Genomic DNA, 21,769 nt, shown 5'->3' with positions numbered 1-21,769 from the left:
TACAACTGATTGATTTTAGACTGTAGAATTTTTTAATACATTTTAGTATGTCTTAAAGAATATAATACATTTTCTGTTCTGCCTTATCACTTTTGTCTGTTCAAATGACAGTATTTTCCGGTTAGGTATAATGTTAACATCAACTCTGCTGAAAAATAGGTTTTGACTTTTGGCTGAAAGCTTCAGAAATAATCTTTTCTTTGTAAACTATGGAGTCCCTCAAGATTTTTAGAACTGAAAAGTAAACTTTCTGTGATACAGTGCATGTTAAACTTATGTGTGCCTTGACCTCATCCTCAAACAAAAAAACCCCAAACAACAAGAACGAAAAGAAGAAGCCCGCACCAAAAAAAAAATACCCTATAGAGTTCTAATTCTGAAATAGCTGTTTATTCCAAGTTTTGACTTACTTGGTTAAACGTTTATATACCATTGTTAGTACCTGGGAATGGCATGACTCGCATTTGCTTGATTTACTGTAGGAATGACAGGTAACATGGCCAGTAACGTAAGTACACTAAATGTTTTTACTTATCCTAATTTTCTAATAGTGTATTCTGTCCACAGCAGCTTCCCTTCAACAGAGAACAACTTGACAAGCAGCTGTGCCCTCATTCAGTGTACTTCACAAGCACAATATTTTCCTTCCCAGAGGCAAAGTGCATTCACCTACATAATTGGCCATGACCCCTTCTTGCCCAGAGGACAGATACTGAAGTCCATTCCTGCCTTCTAATCTTTTAAGATGCAAAGCAGCACATTAATGTCATTCTAGTAGGTAGATGGAATTTTGATATGTGTGCTTTTATTGTCATCAGAGGTTTCTGTTTGAGCTTGACAAGATTCTTGTTTCTGAGCATTTAAACTTGCGTGTCTTAAACTCTGTATGATTATCTCGTTAGTAATACTGTTTGCTTTTGACTCTGTATGGAACTACATTTTTAGTCTATGGATACTGCCTTGCTGACTAGCCATTCTCAAAAATGATAGTTTATTAGATGGTGCTACCTTTATTTTGATAAAAACTGTCTTTGCATTTTTTTTTTATTTCTTAAATTGTTTTTTGGATATTACTAAGAATATAATCCTTTCAATGCTGCATCTCGGTGGTCTAATTTTAACTGCTCTCTTATTAGAATAGCAAATTTATGTGCGTTTGTATGTGTTTATATGAAGTACTATAAGGCAATTGTTAAAAAATAAACTATGTAGAAACAGTGCTGATTTCTGTACCAAGTATAAATAATGATGTTACTCAGAGCAATGCTGTGCATTAAATGGCAACTCATGAAGAGTTGGAGCCTGAAATGGCCCTACAGTGTCTTAAAATTCTCTATTCATTGCCTGTTAAAGGCTTTTTTGAGCTGGCAAATTCTAGATGTCTTCTCTAACTATTTTGTATAGCCATGCTGTATTTTATGGGGAGTCTGTCTCTTTTGAAACTGAATAATACAAAGTCTGCCACGGGAATTTAGCTTGACTGGCTTTGCAGGAAAACCAGTGGGGATTATGATGGAGAAGTTAAACATCAATCAGCAGTGTGCCCTTGCAGCAGGGGACCAACTGCATCTGGGGCATGATTTGTAATAGTGTACCCATCAGGCCCAAGGTATTGATCCATCCTTCGCTTTTATTTGACTTTTGTTAAGACAGCACCTGGTCTGGCTTTTATTGACATATGGGAGCAAGTTCAATGAAAGGTCACTGGGATGGTCAGGTCTGGAGCACAGAACATGTACAGAGGGACTGAGGAAACTGGGTCTGTTCAACCTGGAAAAGAGACACCTTTTTGCAAAGATCTCACTGCTATTTATACCAAGGTAATCAGAGGATACAGGCAACAGGGAGATGGATGCTTTTTGGAAGTGCATTGTAGTAAGAGGCAAAGAACACAAATCAGAATATGGTAAATTCCAGTGTTGTGAAAAGAGTTTTTTACTATGAAAGCTGATGGTTGAACACTCCCAACAGGTGCCCAGGAAGGTTGAGGGATCTTTGTCTTTGCAGATGTTCAAAAGTCAGGTGGATGGGCCTTATGCAACCTGATTTAGGTCTGCTTTGTCAGTGTTGGTGTACATGAGCTCTGCAGGTCCCCACTAACCTCCATTCTTCTTTGGAATAGTTTTGTCCTTGTTTTGCACAGTTGTTTTGTCTCTGTGCCACACACTGGGGTTTAGAACTGTGTGACTGAATGACTGCAGTGCAGAAAAGAACCTGAAGTTGACCATTGCCTTAAATTCCTGTAATGCCTGTAGGAATCAGCTGGAAAAAGTGCAGTTACAGTATAATAATGGGATGCCTGGAGGCTGCAGCAGTGAGGCAGTGAAATGATGCCTCATCACCTTTTCAGCCTAAATGGCATTTCACAGCTTGTCAGATATTTTAGCTTTTGTGTAAATGGCAAATCTATTCAAACTGGTCTATGCAAATCTGAAGGAAAGTTTTAATAAAAAGGCTTTCTTCCTGAAGAATAAAGAAAAGGAGATTATTTCTAGCCTCCTGTATTAATCTTCCTGAAATTTTGCCCTTCCAATACTAGCATCAATCATTTCTTGTTCACTTCAGGATGCCTGAAAGATGCACTGAATACAGGCACAGTGCTTCTGAAAAAAAGGTCTTTTTAAGCTTCTGTGTTTGTTATAGTACATTCTGGAGACTAGAAGGTGAAAATTGTGGGGGATAGAAACACAAAAGAAGACCTGCAACGTTTGAAAGCTACAGGGAAAGAAACATTGTCTGGGAAAAAGATTTGTTTTGTACTCTAATAAAAATGCATATTAAAAAAAAAGTGACTATGTAGAAACTAAAGATAAAATCTTGAGAGTCTGCTTATAAGGTTTGGGCTCACAGTCACATAATATTATTTCTGAAAGCAGGTGGATACGAAGTGGGTAAAAGAAGAGTTAGGATGACTAAATTCTCAGTGTCACCTGGTGTATATGAGTCTGGAAGAAAGGGGGGTTTATTCTTGTGTTCAGTTAATATGTGCTAGCAGAATATTCCCTATGTATATAGGGATTCTTCTCTTTGAAGAAAATGTTGGTGATTGAATGTTTTCCTTTTAGTACTTGTTGTAAATAAAACTGAGGAGATAGTAGAGATATGTTTATATGGTATTTTTATTCTATGGTAGAATTAGAGACTTCTCATGTACTTTCAGAGTATCTCTGACAGTATAGAATACTAGTGGTATTGCACTAGCCTGAAAAGAAGTAGGGACTTAATGGCAGTGCTTGGTGTTGAAATGTGATTATGAAGTTGAGAACTTCAAGAATACTGAAAATAAATATACAGCAGTTTATTTGCCAAGATATGGCATAGTCACAGATTTGGTGATTGCAAGTACTACTGTGCAGACCACAGCTGAAGCCCTGACATGGCCTTTTATTTCTTACTTTTTGCCTCACACACTTGTTTTACCAGCTATTGAGACTGCATAGTGTATCACAGGAGCACAAACCCTTTCATGGACTTTCAAAATAAGTACTTCTTCACCAAGTATTTTGTTTTTCTTTCTCTTTTAACCTACAGTTAATGACTCTTTCATTACAATCACACAATCCATGCTTCAGGAGAAACAAGATTTTTCTTAGCTCTGCACTGTATTTTTGTCTTTCTTATTAATTAGAAGCTATTCGTACCTTAACAGTTTGACTGAAATAATAGATGGATACTGTATTTATATGTGATTTTGGCAAGTCCTGGTAGATTTTTGTCTGCTGTTAAAGTTGTATTTTAAATCAGTATGTATATGTGGCACGATTTCAGTATCTTTTCATGTTTAGTTCAAAGTTAAACAACTTACAAGTGCACTCATTGAGAGTAGACCCAAAACTACATTACCACAGAGTTATTAGAGAATAGGATTATTGTTTCTAATTGCTACTGATGCAGAAGTGTTATGTTTACTTCTCTGCTGAAATGTGCAACTAAAAGAATTTCGCCTACATCTAGATAATGTCTGCCATCTTTAATTTGCCACAACCCTATCCTATAGGCGGACTTACTGAATAGTAAGAAATTACAAATCATTTTCTATAAGCACTAGGGCTTTTCCCCCTGAGGTACTGGTTGTTATGTTTGAAATACCAGAGTGATGCCAGATAGTCTCTTGATACTTTTTCTAACAACATTCCTAGTTAATTTTATATAATTGCCTAAACATGCTGAGCAATGAAGTAGAATAGATCATCTAACAGTCTCTTTCTTTACATCTTCTGATTCTAAGATCTCTCAGTTTCATAGCTCCAATACTCATCTCAGTTTAAATTAATCAGGAATAAAAGGAAACATAAAACGTAAAAACAGTAATGAGTTTGTTTCCATAGAAACACACCATGCTCTCTGCCAAAATTAAGTGCTGACTTTGTATTCTAAAAGATGGTTGTGCAGACAACATGCGCTCACTAGTCTGCAGATAATGCGTCAAATGTCTTCCTAGTATGCATCTTCTGACTGCATTGTACATTGTTAATGAATCTTTGTGCCAGTACCTTGCTACCAACCTGTGCTATAATATTTTCTCACTTTTATTCCATGTTCTGGCTTTAGAATGGAAAAGATTCGTTTCACTGTGCAGTTTATACTGTAAGTCTCAGGTTATAACAGTTGATAAGCTGGTGAAGCTCTTTCTGTCAGTGTTCCCTGTAAAATCTTTGCTCTGTTAAAAATCTATGGGTATCTATGGGTTCTGTTGCTTACAGTGGGGTGACTTTTCAAATCTAGGGTGTGGTCATACATAGTATCAATATTGCTTATTTGGTAATATAAATTCTGAAGCAAAATAGATTAATTACAGAATGAAGATATGATAAAGAAGACATTATAGAAAAAAAATACCTGTGATTTTTCATTAATTTTCTTAATGTTAACAATGGTGTCTCTGTCTTAATATTTCAAATGATACATAGAAGGCAAAAAGCTGGCAAATATGTAAAAGAGAAAGAGAATATACAAATCAGTTACTGACTAGTGTTACTAACCAACTGCAGCAGCAGCAGCAGAACTCTTATGGGATGAGTTTTAGTAATATTCAGAAATCTAATAATTTTTAGAGGCTATCTTGAAATAGCTTCTTTTTGTAGCATTTAATGCTTTACTACAGTGAACTCCTTCACTTAAGTCACTCTGATTGACAAGGCATAGAGATAATTTTGGGAGAAATCAATAGTCAAAATTGTTTCCTAAAATCCATCCCTGGCTTTTTGCTGTGACCTCAGCTTGTGCTTATTTTCATAAATCCTTCCATCAGAAAACACTGCTACTGTGATTAATTCATGATCCCCTTTTAGGGACTGGAATTTTATTTGTAAATACCACTCCTTTTGAGGGAAGCAATTTCTAAATCTTTAAATAAGGATGCATAAAAATTATTATAAAAGTTACCAGTGGGCTTTCTTTTGCAAAATGCTGACATCCGGTTTCCCCAGACTAGTTTTTAAATATCCATTCTGTTTATAGATTTGCAGACTATTAACATTAAAGAGCTATTCCGTGATGATGGAATTCATTTTCACCAGAATATTTTTCTTTTGGGGGGCAAAAAGGGGTCATTTCACAATCTAGAAAATTGCAGTACATTGTTCTGTCCTATATTCTTAATCTCCAGTTATATAAACAATTTTATTTATTCTCCAATTCTTTTTCATCTGGATTTCTGATTAAGATTGATCCTCAGCTACTTTCCCCTTGGTCTCTGCTTTGCACTAATATCTAGGAATCATTAAATCAAAATTACATTCTTCCTAGCTGTCTAGAATTGCTTTAGCTGGTAGGAACAGCTGTAGTTTCAAGTTACTGAAAAACTGTCATTTGGGCATTGAATTAACATTATTGTATTTTAGAAAATGTGTTCATGGTATGTAAAGTTTTTCATTTCACAAGTAGCATACTTACATACCTAAATACAAGGTTTGCTCTGACAAAGAGGTGTTCAGACTTTTTCTTTTGCAGAAATAGTTTGTGATTGGTTCCATTCTATACGATTCCTTCATTTTACAAACTTATGAAAGTCAGACTTCAGGGAAGAGCTGGGGGGAGAGTGAAACCTCAGTCTTCACAGCCAGTAGTTCCCTTTTTTCTCATGAGATTCTAATGCCTTTTTCCTTTGGTCTCTTCCAGTGGGGTTATTTTAATTTTTTATTTTTTGTACATTGGCATCATCCTCCCCTTTTTTTTCATGTATCACAAAGTTGAAAAAAAGATTTAAATTCATATGTTGTAGAAGCCCAAGTGAGAGTATGAGAAATACATTATTTTTCACAAGCCAGGGAGGGAAAGAATTGCCAGTATGGGCCAGACACAGCACAGTTCAGTTTACTATCTATAGCTAATATACAGCTAACATACAGCTAATATACAGCTCATGTAGTTCAGCTAATGTTCCAAAAGTCTATGCAAAACAGGTTTTTTATAGCTTTGCTTTTATTCTATGTGTTCTGATTTTATCTATCAGTTAGAGTGGATTGACTATTCAATGTATAGTTTCAAATATGAAGGAGCTTTTTGTCTTATGTCTGAATGGGGCTATGTTTCCTGATACAGTTATGCAAGCTGTAGTTTGCTTGTATACTGGACTTCTATGTGTACTTTTCAAAATTCATGCCTTGGTTTGAGAGTCATTGTAAAGCTGAGATAGATACATCTGCAACATCCTTCTCAGTGTCATGCTTGGACAAAGGACACAGCATCTTACATAAAATAAGAAGCATATTTCTTTATTTGCAAATCTTGATTATTTTCCTGCATCCTTGAAAGAAGGTTTTCATAGTTCTTCTGGTACTCCTTAAGGACAGGGAGAAATAGGATGCTTTTTCTTTTCCTGCATGTACAGTAATATTTTTCTTCCTGTTCACATCCATGATCTTAATCTTGTTGATACCTGAAGAGTATATGAGTGTAGCACAAAAGATTAATGTTTTGGAGTTAACTGATGTAACAATTACCTTCCTTGTATTTGGCAGTGAGATGGATTTATTGCATGGTTTAAATAGGAATTTTTTCACTTTCATCATGCAGACTTAAATCTGCATTCACAGAAATACATATTGCCAAGCAGCGTTCCTTTTATAGAAGAGTAAATTTGAAGCAACTTTACTTCTCATCAGAATTACACTAATTTAACACCAACATGACTGAAATAAGATTATAGACAATAGTAATTGGACAGCTTGTTTTTTAATTAATTATTTTCAGTACTTTCAAGTTGAAACTCTGAAAAACACTGTGAGAAGGGTTTGCTCACACTATGCCGGGTTGTCAGACATGTTCTCCTTAAGTTAACCTGTGCTGGAAGAGAACAGAATAATCAGCCTCTCTTATGGGGAGGGATGAAGTTTTACTCTAATTTCCAAGGATTTGGCCATGCCATTTAATGTGTCCCAGTTGCAGTTTTCCTGACTACATTTCCAGCTTCTTTTTCAGCATTTCTTGCTGTCCTTACATGGCTTTTATTTTCCTCAGATTTTCTACTTCTGGAAGGTAATTAACCTTAAAATATTAATATAGAAGAACAGTTGTACATAATTAGAATTGTAAGTTCATATTTTTTTATGAAGCATTACTCACATAGTGTAGTTTTAGATTTTTGCATCTCCCAGATTTTTATAATACTTTAGTAAGATGCAGGAGAAACTTAAAAACACATTGTAATGTTTACATGTTTGCTCCCTTGTGCATGTGCAACCAGTAATTTAAAGGGGACAGGCACTTCCTGCTGTAACATTACAATTTCTTCAGTTAATGCTAGTTGAGCTGTACTTTAATTCATTCCTTTTCCTCATTCTCCACATTTTGTTTGAACTGCATTTTTGGGGTATTTGTTTCAGGACACGTGGGATTTTTTTGTGTATGGTCTTGGTTTTGGGGTTTTTTGGTTGGTTTGTTGGGGTTTTGGTTGGTTTGTTGGGGTTTTGGTTGGTTGTTTTTTTTTGTTGTTGTTGCTTTATTTTGTTTTTCTTTTAATACTCATAAGTGCTCTTCTTCCATTAATTGGATTGGTGCGTTTATGTGTATATCTATGAAAAAGCATTACGGAGGAGTGCTGTTATTTGTATGAACTCAGTGTCTAGACATTTCACATATCAGATTTCAATTGTATTATCTACCTGGAATTTCCACTTAGTCGGTTCTGAATATGTATATATAGAAGAAATCTTTAAGCTCCCTTGGAAAACAGTTACTCCACTTACCTGAAAAGTACCTCATGCACATGAATACAAACGCACAACAAGATGTCAGCACATGAGCGAAATCTCTGAAACATTTCTTGTGATGGCAAAATCATCTTTACGTCTTATAAGGCTTTCAAACCTGATGGTGGTACAGTAGAGTGAGCTGAATTCTGGTCCTTTTAGTGAATGATAGCTAAAATTTTTCACTAAGTTCAGATGCTAGGCACTACTCTTAATTTCTGCTTGTGCAATGCCATGCAGGCAGTTTGCTTTCAAAGGGTGAACATGAAGGCAGAACTTCAAGAGTATTTCACATTCAGGATGATACAGGAACTAGAACCAGTGAGTGTGGCAGGACTAGCCCTTACCAGTATTATTTCTGTCACTGTGTGCCAGAAGTCATTGAAGTTATTTAAGTGCTGAATTATATAATAAAATTTCTGCTGATTTTATGCAGAATATGAAAATCAATAAACAATGGAGAAAAAAGTTCTCTGGTCACCCGTGAATAAGAATTAGACGTGACTTATTAGTAAATACTTTGAATTATTAATCATGTAGCAAAAACACATCAAAATTATTTTTACTTGTGTTCTCAACACAGGCAGATGAGTGTGTTTAACAAATCGGTGGGCAGCAAATTTAGAACGAATAGAAGTAAGCAATATTCCAAGAGTATGTTTGACTCAATTAATTGTTTTGTGTCATTGCATAAAATCTATTTATGATAGCTGAGATAATTTTGTGATCATCAATAACATTTGCATTTTTGTTAGTTGTGATGAGAGCTATCAGAGGATAGTTCTCATATGTGATATAAAACAGTTGGCCATAGAAGTTACTGAAATAATTATTCTACCTGGTGTGCTTGTTAATGCCTTACGGTGGCAAGGTACTGTTCATCTTGTATTGTATTTTTTAGTATATTAGAACTTACTCCCCAGACTTGGTTAACCTAGCTTATATCCCTTCGTCTTCTTTTCCTAGTGGCTCCTTACTTGTGTCACTTAGAAAATAGTGACATTATTTTGATGTGGTCTTCATTTTTTCAAAAGGAAAGAAACCAGTGTGTCTTGATACCAGTAAGTCTGTTGACATGATGATTGAGTACATGACATGAGGAAATACACGCTACTGTATTGACATTATATTAAATATTCAACCAATGAAAACCAGGCTAAAAAATAAAAATGGTCTTAGGAACAGCCTTCAGCTGTAGAATTATGCAAAGGCTTGAGATAAAGGAAACATCTCTGACTTAGATTTATCCACTGTAACAGGCTATCTGAGGATGTTGTAGAAACTGTTTCCTGAAGGTGTTAGATTAGCCATTTTACAAAGACTGTCTACATATATATTTAGTCCAGCTTTATAGTAGGGAACTAAGTTATATGATATATGGAAGTCCTGTTTAGCCCTACATTTCAGTGTGCCTATTCTCTTTATTTTTGAGTCTTGCTGTTGTTTTTTGTCAAATCATGTATAGGTTTTTTGATTTACCAATTTTAGGAGGAATAGGTTAATTTTCAGAGTATGGAATTTAAAATTATACTTTTAAGTATCTGTCTATCTATCTATCTATCTATTTTTCTTGCTATAGCATTGGAACAGATTGTCTTCAAATTGATATAAAAAGGCAAAAATGCTATGTGTTAATTACCATATTACTAAGTTCCTTGTAATTAATAAATGCTTTTCCTTTTGCTGTGCATATTGTAAGGTAAAAAATGTAATAATTGGATCACAAATAACTTTTTGGTCTTTGAGTTACTTGCACGAGTCAGTGAAGTTGGAGTAACAAAGAAAATACTCTGCTTATTTTGTTCCTATAGAAATGTATCTTCTGCAGGCAGAGAGTTAAGAAAATCTCTGGTGCCTGCATTCAGTGTTCATATGGACGCTGCCCAGCATCCTTCCATGTTACCTGTGCCCACGCTACAGGAGTGCTGATGGAACCTGATGACTGGCCATATGTTTTCTACATCACATGTTTCAGGCACAAGATCAACCAAAATGTGGTAAGGAATATATTTTATTTGTTAAAAAATGGAATTGCAGAATTAAATTATGTTTTCAGAGAAAATGGAGGAGAGGATCCACACTATGTATTATAGTAGTTCTGTCTGTCATATTTTCATGCTTAGCAATCTATTACACCTTGAAAGTTTTTCCTTATGCGGTTACCTGGGAGAAATAATTCCTGATATGCCTAACACGTTTTTGCATTTAAAGTCCTTGTTGAATATATTGTTTTGACAGCCAGAACAAATCTCTGAGTTCTCTGTTTTGTTAACCTGAAGTGTATTATAAATACCCAGATCACAATATCTTGCAAATACTCAGAGATCCTGTGAGATAATGGATGTGGTGTATATGTAAAATCTTTGTTCTGCAGCCAAAGAGTCTCTTGAAAATATCCAATTATAATTATTCTGTCATCTGGCAAAGTCACACTGGCATGCCATGAAAATTCATGTTATGACTGCCTTTTTATTTCTATTCTGTGCTGAGGAGGAGCCTTTAATTTTAGATGAGACACAATGAAGAATTAGTTTAATGTCTTTTACTTGAATAAATGGTTGGTATCTCAGTTAAGAGAGAACTCTTGCTGCTCATCTTGGGCTTTTAAAGCTGTATTTTGCTTCCTAGCAAACTAGAAAGACTTAACATAGTCTTATTAAAAGAACTTGGTAAGTTAGTCAAGTTGGACTTTTTTTTCTCCTTTATACCTTAGGAATGAAAGATATAAACCCAGGTAATGTCTGTGTAATAGATGTTGTTCTTTCAAGACCTTCTCAGTGAATCCTTGGTCTTAATGACAAGACTACTGAAGAGTAGGATTTTCTTTCAAGTGTAGTAAATTTTAATGCCTCCCAACTAGAGTAATCAGTCCTGAGTGTTCAATCTGCAGGTGGTTCTTAAAAAGGGAGATATATTGTTTATCCCTGTTTAAATTTTCCATAGAATTGTTAAGCTTTTTAATATTTTTGTTTTACAAGATGAATTAACATGTTAAACCAGTACACTTTACATGGTTTTAATTTCTTCAAACATTTTCCAAGAAAATTAGTCTGGTTTTAAAAACAAACAAACCTCTATCTGTACAGGCAACTTAAGATACTCTACTTGGGGTATTTTGAAAACTTTATAATTAGCTGAAAATTACTGGTTTAAATTAATGGCCAGTAAAAATAGGGCCAACATTTCCCAAATTTTTTCTAGTATCTTTTTGGAAAAAGTCTTTATATTCTAGGTAGTGAGATTTGCATCAGTCCCATAAATCTCATGCTTTCTTAGTGATTTTCTTGACCTATATTAGGTAGTCTACAAGTAAAGAAACCACATCAACTATGGAAAAAGCCAGGATTTTGTGTGGCTATTGTTTAAGAGGCTGTGTGAAGGACATTGAAAGTATCTTGGAATGAGACTATTACATCCTTCCCTGAAACTCAGCACTAACCTTTTATGAAAAGATTCAGTATTATTACCTTTTTTTTTCCATGGCTCAGCTGAAAGTCAGGCTTGCAGAAGAGAAACAAAAATTAGGCTTTTGTGTTTTCAATTGGGTCAAAACTTGGAAAGAGCAGATACGTTGTTAAAGAATCCTTTTCTGTAAAATTCTTAGCTTACTCCTGAGACAAAGGAGAATGCCATATGTTTTTAAATGCTTGGTTTTATACTCTGTCTTTTGGATAATTAATCTAATCACATCTTTAAGCCTTTGGAAGTTTTTTCACCAGTGGTTTTCTTGTTATGCTTTTCTTAGCTATTAGCTATTTCTTCATGCAGAAATAACATTGCTCTTCACCATTAGGCATAGCAACGTATCTTACTTTTGATCAACTTTTTTTTTTTTTTTTGCCTGTTTTACTTTCCTTGCTTAGAAGCAGAACAGGGAATCATCCGGACTGAAATATTATATTCACTTAGCAAATTTTTACAGGAGTCAAATAAATTGTCTTGTCAGTATGTAAAAAATCTCTTCTTGTATTTAACAGAAAACATTGTTCATAAAGCAAGGACAACTATCACTTCTCCTAATTTCAAGGAAAAAAAAATTAAAAACGGTCTGATTTTTCATCAAGATGGTGATCTTTAAGTATTGTGTCTAAATGCTCAGTGACTACCTTCTGTGTTTGATGGTTTCTTCAAGTTTAAAAAAAAGTCAAAACCCAAAAACTCAATCAAAGAATGACTTCTGGGTACTAGGAAAAATTGTGACACATACCTATAGTGGTATTTTAATATGTAAATCAATGAGGGTGCTCAACAAGAAAGACCTACCTAAATAGATAAATGTGTATTATTACTATTGTTAGTGTATCTCTTCACCTCAGGCAAGAGCTTATTGTAGTGATGAAGTAGAGTATGCATCCAACTTAATTATGGCTGTGAACTCAAGCAAAATTTTTCATCAACATACTTTCAGTAAGTCTTTTCCACTGGGATCAGGTTCTATATTGTCTTCAGTATTTTGAAGTACTTTTGTGTGTTCAGTCATTGAAAACACTGGTGGGGTCTTCTGAAGAAAAATCATTGAAGAGAAAATCAAAAGGGGAAGCAATAATCCTTGAATTCATCTGGTGCTGCCAAATGAAGTAAATATAGAAATACTAAGAGCTGGAGTTTTTAAATGTTGATAATTCAAAAATATGTTCTCTGCATGTTCGTGGACTCAAAACTAAGTATGCCTCTTGTATTTGCTAAAGGTGCAGCTTTAGAAGTAACACAAAAATTTGCCAGCAGAAAAAAATTTTTTATACAGTGTTTTGGGTTATTGCTGTCACTGCCTATGTTAATTTTTATGTAAATTGGACTGTCAATATACAAGGAAGGCTCTGTGATTTGCTACTTACAGGTTTTGGTTTGTTTTTTTTTTATTTTTTTCTCTTTGACTGTGCTTGTTTCTGGGCATGAAACGTATCACTCACATTTTTGTCATCAAAACTGCAAGAACACTTGGAAGTACAGTTGAGAATAGGTGCTGCAGATGGATTTATTTTGATTAAAGGAACTTGTTCATACACAAGAAAATGAGAAAAAGAAGTTGTCTGCAACTATTCTAATAGAAGAAGAACCAAACCCAAAAGATCCATATGAGATTAGCAAAGACAGCCCTGTGGATCAGAAAAAGCCAGCTGGAGACAAACCTATTCTCACAGCTGTTTCATTTAGAAATTGTGAACGGAAGGGGCTCTCTAGACAGCCCCAGTAACATTTGAAAGAATAACAGTCTTTTAGAAGGCAGAAAATGCAAATACCTGCTGTTGCTGGTTTTGGAGCTATTTAAAATTACCTTCTACCATTATTGGCCAGTTCTTAACCTCTGCAGGACACAGGGAATGAAGGGATGTTGTCCAATGGAAGCTGTAGATCCTTCTGTTGAGTAACTTAGTGACGCAGTGTCATTGTTTGCCACTGTCTGCTAACTACTGCCAGCCCCTGAACATCTCAGAAAGACTAAGCCATGCATTCAGAAGGTGATGTTATTGAAAAATCATGAGCTGGATTATTTTTGAAATGTCATGCATAATTTCTATGTCTAAATTCGAATTCCAAGGAGTAAACGATGACATGAGAGTTATGTTGCTGAATGGAATAAGTCTCAGATATTTTAGGATCCCTCATTAAAAACTGTAGCCTGAGAAAGTTTCTAGGTATTTAGATGTACATCAGATACCTATTTCATGATAGTTATTCTGAATTCATACTCACATAGTTTATGTATTTAAGGTTTTTGTTTCCTGCCATACAGAAGATTAAGGAGAAAGTAATTTTCCCTTTTATCTTTTTGCAGTTTGCACACAGAAGGGGAGATGAGAGTTTTTTTCTTTGTATCTGGTTGTTTTCTGTATTTCTGCCACTATATTAGTTCACTCTTGGCTTTGGTACCATTAAAGAAAATCATGCTTTTTAAATCACAGCTTTCTCAATAATCTTGTAACTACCACAGCTGTTTCTTTGCTCTGCTAGACTTCCTTACATAACAGCTGTCCTTTCTGATCAAAAATGACATTCTTAACATCAATAAATTCGTAAGATTTTCTGTCAGGGAATGATTTCTGGCACACGCCATCAATTACAGAGTATACTTGTGAATATGTTTTTCTGAGAAATAAATTAAGAATCCTATGAAGATAACATACTAAAAAACAATCTTCTCCTTGAGCTAGAATGCATTTCTGGGTTTTATTACTTTTTCTAATGAGAAATGGCATCCTTCTCTGAAAACTTTATCATTAAATGAATCTGTATTATCTCTTAAAATACTATAATTTGCACTCCATCTTCTCTGAACAGTTACACCTTCTTTCAGAGAAGATTTAAACCTTTTAATAGAGCAATATCTCCTTGGGTTTTTTTATAGTATAATACTTTTTCTGTTATCTCATATAAATAAATCAATTAATAGTCTCTAGTTTACATCTGATCCACCTCTGCCCCTGCCAAAAGCTGAATAGGATAATAAATTAGCATGTATGTTTACATATGTTTCAAGGTTGGATAAAACATGCTTATTGACATTTTATCGCTCCTATGATAATAACAGTCAAATGCTATTTATGTAATTAATTTTTATATTTAGTCTAACTATAGACAGTTAAAATGAGGAAGAAATAATTTTATTATACATGTAGTGGTTAAATAATTCGTGAGTATGCTCAGAACATTATTTCTAGGTACACTTGGAAATGCTTTAGGAACATCATTGAGTTTTACTATCTGAGGTGACCTCAACTAAATCCTCCAAATGTCTGTGACAGGCAGAGCTCTGACACACAGAGATTTACTGCACTGCCTATAAAAATGGCACAGAATATTTGTACTTGTTATGCCCTTAGTTTTCAGGAGCAGACAGGTTTAAAAGTTTTAAATCCCATAAATAGGTCCAAGAAAGAAGCCCAGTAGTGACAAGAAGTCAGTGCAAAACCAGAAGTCTTCAAGTTTAGTCTGGGTTTTTCCTCTTACCTTGAAGCATTCACATTACTGCTAGTACTTGAAATCTAACTAAAAGAACTGATGCTGTTCTTTATTCTCTTCAACTCTACTGATAAAAATCCTACAGATGTAGGATTTTCCAGATTTTCATAAGACAATTTTATGACTATTATATTGACTGAAGAATTCACTGCTTTTGAACATTTCAAAAGCAGTGCTAGGAAATTTGATGATTACTTTAGTGTGGACTGTGTATAAAAGTATTCTCTTACAGTTTAAATAAACATTTCTAATAAAAAAATATTTCATCCTTAGATATTCCAGTGCACATGTATCTTACATAACTAGAAATGTTCAACTGTTCAGATGTAGCCAAACTTGGAATAGCTCACCTTTGCAAAAAAAAAATGGACCATTGTGAGATACTGAATAGTCAAGCTCGTAGGAAAGAAGTGCCTTCTAGACACTTGTGTTACTAGGATGAGAAGATACTGATTTTATATTTCCTGGTGAAGAAGGTTCCTTTTAAAGTGGAAGGTTCATGGGGATACAGTAGTTGGGAACTCTGCATAGTGTGAGCTTCTTAGTGATTGCCTTCCTATAAGGTTCCATTCTTTTTATATTTATAGAAGCCATCAAGTAAATGTAGAATTGATGTAGAATTTTGACTTAGTTTAACAACCCTGCTAGTCTTCTGATTGATATAATTAGCTCTGGAGAATTACAAATGGAAAGTGAAAAAAAAAATATTGTTACTGATATACTATGTAAATAACTGACGAAGAGTGATCAGTGCTGTTTGAATCTTTAAAGCAAAAGTTCCGCACAATATGGGTTAAAAAGTTTCTCAGATACACTGCTGTAGACAGCTCTGGCAAGAACTGGATATGCATTTAGTTACTGCATCTCACTGGGCAAAATTTCATTCTATTATGTAGAATCATACAGAAATCCAGTACTTCAAAATCCCATCATTTAAAAAAAATCATACTCTTGGTTCATTATATCTTATGTCTTTCAGGAAAATTCTACAAATTATACTACAAATAAAAATTACAAATTTTTCTAATTGTGTCTTATTGATCTAATGCAGAATAGTGTTAAGGCATCAGTTGCAAAAATATGCTGTGATCTGGTACTCTTCAGATGTCATTTGTTTTCCCACAAAATAGAGAAATTTCATATGTAAAAGAAATTATGTTATCATGATTGAATTTAATTAATTTCATTTGAAGTTTTTATATTGTTAACAACCCTGTTTTTACACTAATAATTTTTTTATGAATAAGCTGGTATTTTAAATTTACTTTTTCTTTTAAATTCTTCCTTTTTTCAAGAGAGCTAAAGCATGTGAGAAAGCCATTACAGTTGGGCAGACAGTCATCACGAAACATAGAAATACACGATACTATAGTTGCAGAGTCATAGGAGTGACATCTCAGCTTTTCTATGAAGTCATGTTTGATGATGGCTCCTTCAGTCTGGATACTTTTCCTGAAGACATTGTAGTAAGTACTTTCTCAGATTCTTATTCATTCTGGTTTGTTTTCTTGGTTTTTGGTTTTTCGGTGGGTTTTTTTGCAGGATTTGATTGTTCTTCTTTTGTAAATTAGAGAGTTGGAACCTCTTGAACTAATTCTTATGACCTTGAGGAAATAACATCTTAATATTCAGTTCATGTTTCCTACTTTAACTGCTGAGAATGATTATTTTCTAATGGGTTTCCAAACCTTGGTTGTTCTAATTAGTCTTTGCCATTTCGCCAAATGAATCAAGAGTAATCTTAGAAAATCTTTTAATTAAATAAGAAATATGTATTTAATAAAGGATATGAATGAGGGAATTCCATATATCCTTCTCTGTCACTTAGAGATAACTTGTAAAAATTCCTTGCAGAATAGAAAACTTCTGCTGTAATGTGAAGAATACCTCTCAAGAATCTGTTCTAACAACTTATTTACACTTCTTGATATTTAGTTTGTGAGACTACATTATTAATGATAAAAATCATCAGGGAGAAGATAGTAGTTTATCTATATGTAGTATAGTTTATTATATTTTCAAAAAGGAGCTGAGATTTTGATTTCCCTTATGCACTTACATAAACTACCACGTCTCTCATAACTGTTGAGGACCCCACTGTGCACTTGGCACACATGAACAAAACTCGCAATTGGAGAAAGATTCTGTTTCCCTCCATGTTTGCAATGAACACATTGGATGTTAAGCTTTGTGGTGTTTATTGAGTGCCCTTTGACATCTCTCTCATGATGTGACTCTAATCCTTGTTTACCTTCATGATCCTCTGAGTCTTTTTTGTGCTAAGCCAGTACTTTTGGAGAACCGCCTACTAATAATCTCTAAAAGTTAGAGCCTCCAGGGAACACTGATATGCAAAAGTGCTGTTTGTTGCAAGACCACTTTTAATTTAGTCCTTTTCTTTATGTAGAGGGGAAGAGCCTGTCTTACACAGTGGTGCCAGAGAATACTGGCTTTGCAGCTCAAGAGATACAACTCCTAGGAGGGCTCCATATTTTTCTCCCATGAAAGTCTCTGAGCTCTTCTGCTTTCTGCACACCTAATATTTTCCTGAAAGTAGCATTAACTGATGGATATGTCAGTGGAAACAATACTGTTGTTCTTAGAAGCTTCTTAGTTACTGAAAAGTCTGGCACCTTTTGAAAAGACGGTATTTGAAAGATCTGCATTTCAGATCAGTGTGTGGGGATTGAGCTGTTTACCTCCCAGTGGTCTGAATAGAAGTCAGTCAGCAAATCTCTCTTATGCGTCTTTGAAAATTTATCCTTTAATGAGAAACACTCCAAAGGGCTCCATTAATGATCAAAGACATTTTGATTTAGGATGATCAAGATACTAAGTAAATGTGGCTGTATTGTTATTAGAAACCCCTTTTGTAAATGCCTGTATCAAGGATCTGGTAAGGCTAAGATGAGGAACTGCTTGTTGTCCTAGTGGGGGAGTCTGATCTGGAGCTAAGAATATATGTAATCAGGTCTGGATGTGCCTCAGTGCTTCTCAGATAGTGGATGAACAACATTTAATTGTTTGATGGAAACACCAAACCAATTTCACATTCCTTAGAGAAATCTTCTTGTGTTTTCATTAGATAATATACCTGCAGCAGTTACTGGAACTGAAAAAAAAGTGTTTTTTCTTCTTCTCAGACTAAAACTTACTAATCCATGCAATGTGCGTATCAGGTGTTAGTGCCGCTGGGAGGACTTATTTATCAAATCTGGTGTGAAAGCAATGTTGCTGCCTATTGAAGAACTTATTTTTCTAATCTGTTTTCACTTTTCAACCAGCTCACAAAGATAGCAGGAGCTTTTTGCTCTTCTAGTACGTGCTGAATCCACTACATAATTTCAGCTCAGCTCACAATAGACCAGAATTCCAATGTTCAGACACAGGGATTTATTTTTAAGGAGGAAAATAGGGAGCAGGGAAAGTTCAGTCTTGAAGCTTTGTGAAACTCTGTTTGCATTCAATAGCAACCAAATCAGGGTACACATTGTTCTCTTCTCATATGTATTTCTCTTGGTCTGTGTTAGCATTTACTAAATATATTAGCTTGGGACTTTTTAAGTGTGTTAGCTATAGATACATATTTAAATTTTTTAATTTCAACAGTATTTATTGCTTGGGTGTAATACATGATTTCTTAGACTAATCACTCCTCAATTACAGGGTTTAAACCTGTGAGTTAGCTGTTCAATATGCTAACCAATCTGTTTTCCTTCAACCCAGAAGATGTAAGAGGTGTAAAAGAGTATATGGGTACAATCTCTTCCTGGAAGCAGCAGCAGGACAAATGCCTCTTGTAATTCATGGGAAGACTACAGTAGGGGGGACAGTACATGGTATCTTAAAGGACATGAGATGACAACTTCAGCAGTTAGCTTAACGATGCGTGCACACAGCTAGGGAGTGCACATACTGCAGTCCTGAGTAACTGATACCAGCAGACAGCATGTATGTGTGCCACTTGCCACTTCTTGAAGTATTAATGCTCTGTAACTTGTCAAACAGCCCCTAGCTCAGCACCAAGAACAGTACTGTTCAACCCAGTAGGCCAGATGTCAGTTCACAGGTTATGCATCAGGAAATTTTTCGGTACTTTGGTCTGATCATTTAGGGAGGGTGTCCCACAGTTCCTTTCCCCCCCCCCCCCCGTTGATACCTAATGGATATATCTGCACTGGCATATCTTAGCATTTTGCTAGAAATTAATACTCTTGGTATATAGCTAGAAGTTTTATTTGTTTCTGTATATACTGTGGCTGCCAATACGCCTTATATACATATACGTATAAGATTTGGATGAAGTTGTTCCCATATTACCTTATTAAAATCCCAACAGAACAGGATGCTTTGCAGTATACGTGTTTGGGGGGAGATAGATGCCACCATATTATATTGATTGCAAATCACTGAAACCAGATAATTGCAGAGTGAAGCATGCTTTGAGTCTGTCGAGAGGTCTGATTACAGGAGAGCTGAGCATACACCTCCTGAAGTGGTAAACATCCTTCCAGGCACTTGCCCCATTAAGTGCCCTGTTCCTTCAGTGATGAGTTTACAGAGAATTCTTTGATGTCATGGTTTCACCTTGTGGTTATCAAGAGAACTAGGCAAAGAAAAATGACATGCCAACATAACCACACTGTGTTTTAGTTTACCTTTAAGTGTATAAATGTTGGTGTTATCCACTGAGAAGGTGAAGTTGGTCTGTTGGTAGTCATGTCCACAACCCAAAATGAACTTTGCTTATTAAAATCTATAAATCAAATAACATTGGGTTAACGTGGTAGCTTATAGAATGCTGCTGTAATTATTCCTTAAAAGCAAGAGCATCTTAAATGTTGATGAAATGAGATGTGTTTGGAAGGACAATTCATCCTGTATTCAGGAGTTCATGAGGATTTTTTGCAGAACCACTATTTGGTAATTTTCTGAGGTTCTGATAAAATCCAAAAAGCATCCTCTTTTAAAAATACATATTAGTTCAGGTTAAAACATTCAGATTACAGCTGTCAAAAGCAGGAATGAGAAATTATTTTTCACACAATCATATAGGCAAGAAAGATCTTTAAAATCATTGAGTTCAACCATTTATCTAACACTGCCGAGGCCACCACTAAACCATGTCCGTAAGTGCCACCTCTGCATGGTTTTTGACTGCAGCAAGGGCTGTTGACTCAACTTCTTCCCTGGGCAGCCTGTTCCAGTGCTTGATAACCCTCTTGATGAAATTTTTCCTCATTTCCAATCTAAATCTCCTCTATGGCAACCTGAGGCCATTTTCTTACATCCTGTCCCTGGCTGTCTGGGAGAAGAGGCCAACCCCCACCTGGCTACACCCTCCTTTCAGGCAGTTGTAGGGAGTGACAAGGTCCCCCTGAGCCTCGTTTTCTCCAGCCTAAACAACCTCAACTCCATGAGCCGCTCCTCTTTGGACTTGTGCTCCAGAGCCTTCCCCAGCCCCATTGCTCTTCTCTGGACATGCTCCAGCACCTCAGTGTCCTCCTTGGAGTGAGGGGCCTAAATGTGAACACAGGATTCAAGGTGTGGCCTCACCAGTGCCAAGTAAAGGGGGACAATCCCTGCCCTGGTCCTGCTGGCCAGACTATTGCTGATACAGGCCAGGATGCCATTGGCCTTCTACCAACCTGGAATGCTGCCTGGGGTTGTTGTGACTCAGGGGCAGGATCCAGAACTTGCCATTGTTGAACCTCACACCACTGGCTTTGGCCCATCAATCCAGGCTGTCCAGATCCCTCTGCAGAGCCTTCCTACCCTCCAGCAGATCAGCACTCCCACCCAACTTGGTATCCTCTGCAAAATGATGAACAATTCATTTGATCCTGTTGTCCAGGTCATCAGTGAAAATACTAAACAAGACTGGCCCCAGTACTGAGCTCTGGGGACCGTCACTAATAGCCAGAGATCTGCCGGGATGAACCGCGCTTCTCATAGAGATATGATGGAACTCCGTTTATTCTATTGTCAGTCCCATGGTTATACCCTAATTCTCCAAGCACGCATAAGCAAGCTCCATACTATTGGGTTACAGCTACTGTTCACGCGGCCTTTAATAGCAAGCGATTGGTTACAGATTAATATGCACGCGACTAACTAACATAAGTCTTTCTCTTTCTATGGTCAGCATCCCCCTCCGCAACATCCTGTCGGCTTGCCACATCAGCATTGCTCCTCTCTTTTTTCCCTAGTCAAGGACAGTTCACTAATATAGCTTGGATTGTGCACATATACATGTCCCTGTTCACTCAGCCATTTCTCTACAATTCCCCCTTTTTCTTCTTGCACAAGCCAAGCCTGATGAACAACTTTCTCTAAAGCTTTCCGTATGCACCCAAAACCACAACAAATTATTATTGCCACAATTACTAGTGTAGCTAGCAGATGTAATCCTTCTTGAACCAGGTTTCCTAACCATCCTGTCAGACTGAGCGAGGACAGCCACTCAGAGAAGCTGTCTGTATGGATCTGTATCTTTTGAAAAGCATCTTGCAGTTCTGAGAGCTGTCGATGGATACTCTGGGAATGGTCTGATAGGTTCATACAACACATACCTTCAAACTCCTTGCAACCATGGCTGTGAGCTAGCAATAAAAAAT

The 21,769-nt window shown here is 35.9% G+C and overlaps 1 protein-coding gene across 7 annotated transcripts in view; it reads left to right on the top strand.

Moving 5' to 3' along the window:
• Positions 1–21,769, top strand: part of KDM4C (lysine demethylase 4C) — a 297,838-nt gene that overhangs the window by 208,431 nt on the left and 67,638 nt on the right. For all 7 annotated transcript variants that reach the window (XM_032095412.1, XM_032095416.1, XM_032095415.1 and 4 more), the window contains exons 18-19: positions 10,004–10,189; positions 16,448–16,618. In XM_032095412.1, the coding sequence (XP_031951303.1) occupies positions 10,004–10,189; positions 16,448–16,618 (357 nt within the window). The remainder of the gene's footprint in view (positions 1–10,003; positions 10,190–16,447; positions 16,619–21,769) is intronic.

This window comes from Corvus moneduloides, chromosome Z (assembly GCF_009650955.1).
Source record: "Corvus moneduloides isolate bCorMon1 chromosome Z, bCorMon1.pri, whole genome shotgun sequence".
NCBI classification, from domain to species: Eukaryota; Metazoa; Chordata; class Aves; order Passeriformes; family Corvidae; genus Corvus; species Corvus moneduloides.
This window is presented reverse-complemented; position numbering and strand designations above follow the sequence as displayed.